This window comes from Homarus americanus, unplaced genomic scaffold, assembly GCF_018991925.1.
Source record: "Homarus americanus isolate GMGI-L3 unplaced genomic scaffold, GMGI_Hamer_2.0 scaffold11022, whole genome shotgun sequence".
Taxonomy (NCBI): Eukaryota; Metazoa; Arthropoda; class Malacostraca; order Decapoda; family Nephropidae; genus Homarus; species Homarus americanus.
This window is the reverse complement of record NW_024737068.1, coordinates 1,346,454-1,356,153: the sequence shown is the minus strand read 5'-3', so window position 1 is coordinate 1,356,153 and position 9,700 is coordinate 1,346,454. Positions and strand designations below refer to the sequence as shown.

Genomic DNA, 9,700 nt, shown 5'->3' with positions numbered 1-9,700 from the left:
CTAACTTTACACTTGAGAAGACAAAAGAGTTCATGTTCAGTGCTTCCTACATGGTTATCTTATGTGCCAAAGTCTAGATAATCAAGGTTGCTGTATCTGCATTTCACTCCAGCGGGTTCCTGAGTAGGATTCAGTATTAAACTAAGATAGAGTTCAGTCTTGATTGAATTCCACAAAAAGACTTGGAATAGATTTGACTGATTTTGAGAATTTTTGAGACCATTTCGAGCAGAGAGACGCACTTGAGTTATCTCAGAAGTATGTCAGCGAGTCAGTTCATCCAGTTACTAATTATTAATGGTCTACTTAACATTTGAAACTGACTTTTGGAGTTATTTTATTCAATCTTGTTTAAAGTTCATGGACGTCCTTCAGATCAGCTTCTCTGTCTCTCTTCCTTCTCTCTCTCTCTCTCTACACACACATACTTTAGACACCGTTCTCCCTCCTCCTTCCCTCAGGCCCCCTCCTCTTCTCAAATCTGCCTCCCTTCCCCCCTTCCCAAGTATCCTTCCCATCCCATTTTCACCCCATTCCACAGTCAACCCCATTTCCCCTCTCCTCTTCCCATCCCTCCTTCCTCTACAGCAGGGGTCACCAAACTTTTTTCACAGTGGGCCGGATAACTGAAAGAATGACGAGCGCGGGCCGCATAATCATTCTGTTCAATACTTGCAAGTCAGAACGAAAGCTCTGGTAACGTCAGAGCGTAGGCGGAGCTACCACGAGCCGGGGAAGGACTTGGATCCGGCCCGCGGGCCGTAGTTTGGTGACCCCTGCTCTACAGTGACAGACGCAGCTGGGGGAGGAGACAGAGAGCATAGACGAAGCATTACCTATTCCTCCTCCGTCAGTAGGTCGGTCCCCCTCAGATACCTTCCTGACCCATATTCTATTAAACTGTGTCAGGTGTTGGTTATTCATTCACGTCTAGCGGACTGTAGCCAAGAGGTAATTGATGAATGAATGATTGCGTGAGTTCTGGTTGAGAAGGTGTGGATTTCTATCAGTTTGTTGGTGGTCGTAGTGTTGGTAGTGTGTGTGATGGTAGAAGTAGTGGTGTTGTAGTATTGGTAGTAGTAGTACTAGTAGTAGTGGATGACGCAGTGTAAAAAATGTATAGAATGGCCATTGGTTTCTCTCCTTCCTCCCTCTTCCTTCACCTCCCTTTCCTCCACCTCCCCTTCCTCTCCCTTCCCCTTCTCCCTCTTCCTTCACCTCCCTTTCCTCCACCTCCCCTTCCTCTCCCTTCCCCTTCTCCCTCTTCCTCCGCGTCCCCCTCCTTCCCTTCCCTTCCTCCTCTGCTCCTTCCTGGTGACATTATGCATCTCAGGCTGGAATGTAGGTTTGGTCTCATCCACACCTGCCCTAACCTTCACTCGGTGGAATTCGAGTTGAGTAATTCACAAGCGTGTTAGTGTGGCGAAGATGACGTCAATGAAAAGCATAGATGTTGCCTTATCTCTCTATCTCCTTATATTATTCTCTTACTTCTTATCTCCTTTATTACCTTTTGTTTATGTCTCTTCTTTCTTATTATTTATGATTTTGTTTCGTTTATTTTATTTATTTAGGGATTTTTTTCTAATGTCGTTTTTCTTTTGTTTTTGTTTACATTAGTCTCTCGTTCAGGTCCAATGAGAGAGTGAAGAAATCAACATAGAGAGTATTGATTGGTTGTTTTGAAGGCACCTCCCCTCAACTATCTCGTCTTATTAATGAGCATAACGAGACCTGAGCACCTGGTTAATATTCATCATGGGGTAGGTGACCAATTATGTTGTTTATTACCACGTACTATAAATATATATATACACATATGCACGCGAGGTAACACACCCCACCCTATCACTTCACCCCCACACGCACACATACCTACCTTCTACGACACACACATACACGGTTCCCTCACCCGCTGTGGCTACATCTGAATCTTACCTGACGGAGAGTGACCTTATCAAGACAGGTGTGAACTTACCTCAACCTTAATAATTTACCCTCGATAAAAGTTATATTGTTCGTCTTTCCTGTACCTTCCCCCATGAGTGTGTGGTGCGTCTGTTTGTATGAGTGTTTGTGTGTTGCTATTGGGGAAGGGAGGGGAGGGAGGGAGGGAGGGGAGAGAGGGGAGGGAGGGGAGGGAGGGGAGGGGACGTAACATTACCCCAGTGGAGATAAGGTACTGCATATACCTTACAGCCTCTTGAGAAACACTAACCTAACCTAACCTAACCTAGTAGTCTACACAGCAAGGACGGCTCTACACAGACATCCAGACTATTCGACCGTGAACTCATAAAACATATAAGCAACTGTATATCTGTAATTAGACTTATTTATCACTCAGTAAAACACAAGGCAGGTGTAAGAAGTCACTTGAAAAACACTATATTCTCACCATGGTCGTCTCTTACACACGTTAGGAAGATAAATAATAAATCAAAATGTATTCTATTAATCTCTGTTTACTTTACTCACCTCAAGGACTTTTAATTTTAACTTTCTGGGCAACAATGAATCTATACACAACTCCACTGACTTAGCTATGAGTTAGGTGGCCGGAACTAACTCTCCATCACACGACTAACATAATCTTCTATACTACACTCCACAAACAATTAGTACTCACGATAGATGCTTAGGTCACAGGTGCCAGCTTTCAGTCTGGGGAGAATCACTGAAGAGATCACAGACTCTAATAAAAGTTCGGGTCTTCTGTTCTGGGTGTTACGTCCGTCGCTCCTTAAGTAACAACTGTAAGCAGGCTCACGGCACCAGTACCCTGATTGGTTGAGGAAGTCGCTGTTTGGTGAACTAGCAAACGACTGTCTCTGGTTGTTATAAACGTGTCAATAGTTGTTTATGGCAAGGAGGGGGGAGGCAGCCAGACTTAAGAGGTGGAATTTGTACCTTACCTGTATGGCAACCATGTACAGGTATATTGGACGTAAGTAATAGACAAACACAGGGGGTGACTGTAGCTACCAAGTGTAGACGGTCACCTTAAGGCTTTCACCTACACCTCTTGTGTTTTGTCGAATCTAGTTTTATGACTCGACAGACTTACTACTCACTCATGAGGTCTGATTGAGAGGCTGGTTAGTAAGCCCTTATACCACCTGGGGGGCAGCTGGTGAGAGTCTGCCTTGGTGTTTGGTTCATACGATTATCACCATATAATTTCTTTTTGTGAGGGATCATGTCTATATCAGGTTCATGATACAAGACTTCCTAAAAAGGAATTAAAAATAAAACTCCTTATTTTGGTGTGGGTAAACAGGTATATTTATTGTCTACTTTGTTTATATATACAAAAAAGTGCTCATGGGAGGATATATATTTACATTGATGATAACACTAACTCGGCCATCTACTTTGAACACTTACTGCGTGTTGTCTGGTGTTGAACAGACCACCAGCGACAAGTAATGGAAACAAATAACATAAAATATAAACATAAATAACAAATAAAACATAAATAACATAGTGACTTTAAAATATGATGAAGTTCTGAGCGTCATGAGCAGCTGATGCATGGTGATGACCCACACACCAAAACACAGCCTCTGTATCGTTTAGTGTAGGATAGTGATAGATTTCGTTCGTCCCACAAAATGTCAAAATCGCTCATCAAATTCTCCTAATAGTGACTGACTTAAGACAAGAATGTGTTTAAGGACAATAGTTAACTTAGACTGCGGCAATTTTCCTTACAATACCATAATGTGACCTTGTGGACTATTGCCTTAATAATACACAAAATCTTTGGTGGTACGGGGAAGTCTAGTTCTGACAGATTAACTAAACTAAGAATATATATCTCCTAATCGAACTAAATAAAATCTATCATATTTTAAGGGGGTTATATGTAAGATTATGACATGTAGGAAATTACAAAATTGAGCAGTTTATGGCATTGATTCAAAATAAATATTTTGTACTTTTCCAAATTTATGTAAATATATTCACTGAGTTTGAGAATAAACAAAAAAAATATTTACCTGATCATTTCACAACACACAATATATACTCATGATTTTAAATTGAGGTACATAAATTTCCGGGTACAGTATTTATTTATCAACTGTATTTTGTACTCCAGATCTTTGTAATATCAAACATCAGCATACATAAAAAAACAACATCTCGAACGCTTATCAAAACACCCGTTGGTAATTGAACACAAATAATCACTACATGTGAATATTAACACCACAATATTATCCCTATATCGCAGGTTTTGACGCAAATAAAAAAATATATTGTAATAATGTTAATATACTGTAGAACGATACGTTAATGTTCCCATATATAGTTCACTACTCCTCTACACAAACTCCTAAGGTAATATTTATATATCAATTACAATGGTATATTTCATTCGTATCATACATACAGCCAAAGGAATTATAATATATAAATAAATATAAGAATATATATCAAAACAAATACATCGTCATACGTTTTACTGTAGTTTGTGCTGAAGGCGAAAGAGAACTGAAGTTACTACAAAAAAACAGGAAACTCAGCTGACGGTAGACGTGAGGTTACAGTATTACAAACTGACTGTATCCTGTAACTAAAGTATTAAATAACCCATTAAAACTATGATTGGTATAAACACCCTAAAAGTTTATTATATAACATTTATCTACCTACCTTTTTATTATATATACCTGTATATCATTCATCTAGTATTGAGCTATATCAGTATTGTGTACATTGTCCTTTATATAGCGTTATATTTAACATTTACGCTCTATTTAGGTACTAATGACTATAATATTATAGTCTACCATGGTATAGGCAAAAAGTGAAGCCATCTGCGGTATATTCGACATCAATCTCAATGAGACTCCTACAAAAATAATAATATTGTAGTGTATAAGACTTCTGGTTCCTAATGTGATTTAAGTAAAAAAAATACTATACATTTAACACACTATAAGCCTTAAATAATATACTTTAGCTTTACTTATCATAGTTTCTATCAGGATTACATAAAATTACACTTAACACTTTATTATTTTTCTTTGGAGATATTGTTTAGTTTGTTTCGTAATTGATGCTGACTGTGATTATAATTGTTTTTTTATAATTTAGCTTAATAATAAATTTAGTTTATTAAATCATTTTAAATTATGAAAAAATAGTTATCCTAAGAACCTTTGAGAATTTAGCTACAGATACACAAGTATCCCAAAAGTCAACCAATATGGCACTAGGCTATATTATTAGTCCAAGGTGGATATATTAGCTTCATATTCCATCGTTTTTAGTGATCGAGGGATATATTATATAATCCAATAAGCCTTATGAAGCTTGGAGTATACTTTAGACTTGGGGAGATAAATTTCAGTATATTTCAAGTAATATTACAGTGGGAATCTGAAATGGTGTGAGAGTACCGAAAAACAATTCAGAATACAAAACTTTTAGACTTATGGCAGATTTCAGGAACTATTCAAGGTTGTAAATTGCGTAGTTGATTTCAGTATATCAGAGAAATATTAAACTTCAGGAAGGATATATTAGGCCCGAGAAAATGTATTAAAATTTCAGATAGGATCTATAAGACTTCAGATAGGGTTTATTAGACTTCAGAGGGAATATATTCGACTTGAGGAACATAGGTAAGAACAATTTTGACTTTTAAAGCGAAAATTACCTACTGAATAAAGAAGAATGAAGAGGAAAGAAGAGAGCAATAAAGATAGAGAAGGAACGAGACACAAAGAGAGAGAGAGAGAGACAGGAGACAAAATTAAAACAGAAAAAATGAAAATACAAGAAAATAAGTAACGCTAAATACACCGCCCAAAAAGTACAGGTTAGCTGATAAATTATTAATAAAGATAATAAAGAAGAGCATTAATCACACGAGTAAAGATGACTTAGAAATATTAAAACAACGGAGTGAATTGGTTTACGCTGTCGTTCGTTATCTATTTACGGGTTATTCCAGGGTTAGTATAGTATAATACCAATATATATTTTTTGTAGATGTGATTATTCATATTATTTGCCAGGATTGAATTTCATTATTATTATTGTTATTATTATTATTGGTATTATTATTATTATTGTTATTATTATTATTATATTTATTATTATTGGTATTATTAATATCGTTATTATTATTATTATTATTATTATTATTATCCACGTAACTAAATAACTAAGCTGATTTTTTCCTATACAGAAGCAGATAATTACACAAATAATAATATTAATAACAACAACAACAAGCAGTGCATGACAAGACTATCACTAACCACAACTACAACCATCGACTTTACTGTACGTCTTACTTAGGCATTGATATAATAAAATATTTTCTCCTAATACAACTAACCTTAGAGTGTATTGCTGTAGAATAACATTACATTGGTTAGTGTCTAGCCCCTACCAACAGAGAAGAGAGGACTGGTATAAAGATTTGGATTGGATTACCTCGACTGTGATTGGAGGTTAGGGAAATTATTGATTATGTACGAATTTGGCCCAATCATTAAGGGAATTATTGTTTATGTGCGAATTTTGGTTCTAATCACTGTCCAATCTCATTATTTTGCGATTTCACCATTTACTAAGCCACATTATCCTCAAACCAGAGACCAGACGAGTCGAGCTGATGTGAGATGGATAAATGAGCTATCTTGGTGTTAAATTTACATGTAATTCGCATTTTTTCTTGTGTTTTTGATGTGGCTCGAGGATTTGGAGGGTAGGTAGAGGTGAGGGAAAGTGGGAGAGGTTGAGAAATATACCTGGCTGCTGAGTGAGAAGAAATAAGGAGACAGATTTAGAGAGAGAGTGAGAGAGAGACCATATTTAGAGACCCTTGGTGATTATATGATGAAACAAAATCACCAGGTGGACACAGTCTATTTATTGTTTACACTGACGTAATTATTGATCGTATTTATGACCCAGGTGTAAAAATTTATCTGGTATATAATAATGTTTTGTTTACGTTTTCATTATCATAGTGATGTTATGGCGCAGTGATGTGAGACGATTTATAAAGGCGTTTTACCTCGAAGAATAAAACCAGTTGTAGAGGAGAGATATCTTGAGGAATAAATCCCAATTGGTTTATAACATGTAAACCTAAATAAACCTGGTTTTAACATCTGACTAGTGTGGATGATAAGCTGAGGAGGGTAATACGGGATTTTGGTTTATGTTATTCTTGGTGTTGATGTTATGTTCTTCGTGGTAAATATTTACTTGTATTCATAGTTATTATTTATGTAATGGATTCCAAATAAACTTAGTCAGTCAATGTGGTGTGAAGGTTAGGTTAGGTAACACAGGTTGATTGCTCACATACACACTTAGTTGAGATTATAGGGAAAGATTCTCCATAAAACTCCACATTTTTAGTCCCAATATTTAAGTATATTATTTTTTTTACAAATTTAATCCTTAACACAGAGTTTCCTATAATACATTAAACAGTGACGTGTAAAACTGTGGGAGCAGAGTGTCATGTTGTTGATGACTCCTACTGCTGAAGTACCCAGTGGCTGTATCCTGGCCGACAAGGTACAGTTAGTTACCTTATTAGTGTTTGTTGTTGACTCCTGATGACTGATGGGCCATTGTAGGTCAGGTAATATTGTGGTCTGTCTCGCTCACAGGTATATGGTGAGTTTCTATTGGCTAAGACACACAGAAGGAGTTGGTGGGTGGTCACTCCTGCTGGTGGTCATGATGAAGGGGTGATGAGCCCTCCCGACCTTCACCTTATTTCCTTCATTAGTTCATCTTTGGTATTTCTACTATGACTGAGGCGACAGATAGCGTCTCAGTACTGGGTGAGAGCTGGACACCTCCACGCCAGGTGCACAGCGTTAGGGGTACAGGTGAGGGAACCTAGGTGAGGGAGGAGAGGTAGGGAGGGTGTGTGTGTGTGTGTGTGCGACTCTACGGTGGTGATGGCGGCCTCCTGCCACCTAGCACAATTGTCAGTGACTGTGCGTCCCTCTGTCTGTGGGGAGAACAAGTTAGGTTAGGTTAGGTTAGGTTAGCGTGAGTCCAGGCAGTACAGGCGGTGATAACTAAAGCTATTCACAACGTGCTTCTGTTTTCTGAGGTATGATCACAATTGTTATTAATGGCTAACAGGTGTCGCTACAATGGTTAAGAATGTTCTGTGAATATCATTATAATGCAAAAGTTAATGTTACCTTATTTAGTAAACACCATCGTCTTTAACTCTCTCTATAGACTAAAACCTTCACTATGAATTAAATTAAATATGAGTCACTACAGTTCATATACATGCACAGTCACCTGAGCAAGCAATTGATTTTTTTCTCACTTGTCCCCAGGGCTGAGAGCCACTCAAGGGCAGCCATGCGTGTAAAGGTCAAACATCGGTAGTGTAAAGTCACCGCCAGAACCAGATCGATTACGGTCGTGTGGTCAGAGATTGTTCAGACACAGCCAGGAAGTCACAGATCATGCTGGGAGGGACAGTAGTGAAGGTCCTCGTGGGTACCATGCAGTCAGTGGTAGTTCCTGGACGTGTAGTATGGTCAGGTCACACACACTGAGCTGTGGCGCTGTATCTTCGTCTCAAAATCAACTTTTAACCAATAAAAATCAAATATAAATGTTGATTGAACACTGACAGCTTGCTGGACTTACTGTTTTTAGAGTTATTTAATAAGTATATTTAACTTCCTGGGTGAAGATATTTCCCAGATTGTCGAATTCAGTTTTAATAATTCGTTTACATGATACAGACAGACTAACAGCAACACCAACGCGGCTTTGATAAATATTGCAAACTTGTGAGCCAACGACAGGCAGCTCGCCCACCACCGGTTCACAACACATCACTTCCAGATTTGTGTCACGTAACATCGATCAACAGCGACAAATAGCTGAACAAAACACTTAAAGCCAATTAAAAAGTAGTGTCGACAAAGTTACTCGGTGCGACAGCCAGACAGCGACCAGCCTCCATCATGGTCACTCAAGAAGACACTCATGGTAGCGTGGTGGAAGGCAGTCACCTGAGAGAGACTTCTAGTTAACCTGACCTCATAAGTTATATATCACAGCTACTTTTATGGCTTATAATCTAGACACAAAGAGAGTGAGCAGCTTATTCTTAGTACATTACAAGCTAACAGCAGGAGGAGGTGCATGGTGGGGGAGGCTCAATCGTCCTCTTGTACGGGTGAAGGCGGCGGGGTACTGGGGGGCATGACGATGGGTGATATGGTGGGTGAAGGATGGGAGAGCACCTGTAGTGGGGTGAGGGTGGAAGCGGAGGTGTTTATGTGCCACACCTCGGGATTGTTAGGGAGTGAGAGGCGGTGATGGTGTGGGTGCCTGGAAGTAGGGCGGTTGGGTAGTGCTATGGGTGCCAAGGCGGGTAGACCCAAAGAAGGGCGGGAGCGGCGCGGGCGTTCAACAGGCTGGGGCGTAAAGGACACCATATTCTGCAGAAACTCCAGGTCTCTAAGCCATGAACGGCTTGACCAGTGTCCCTGTGCTTGACCGCGAACCTGGATTGCTTTTGTCCCGCCACCCTCTCAAGATCCACTCCCCGAAGATAATGACGGCGGCCAGCACGAACCCTGCACCAGATACACAGTTAGTTATAAGGGCCACAACTACATTCACAGACACCACTCATGCTAACCTCACACCCAAGTACAGACGCTCACAAAAAACTATC

General features: G+C 39.2%; 1 protein-coding gene across 1 annotated transcript in view; it reads right to left on the bottom strand.

Moving 5' to 3' along the window:
- Window positions 1-3,261: 3,261 nt before the first annotated feature.
- The window catches only part of LOC121873048 (ionotropic receptor 93a-like), a 71,290-nt gene continuing 64,851 nt past the window's right edge, over window positions 3,262-9,700 (bottom strand). The window contains 1 exon segment of the mRNA XM_042376363.1: window positions 3,262-9,599. Coding sequence (XP_042232297.1) covers window positions 9,481-9,599 — 119 coding nt within the window. The 3' untranslated portion in view covers window positions 3,262-9,480.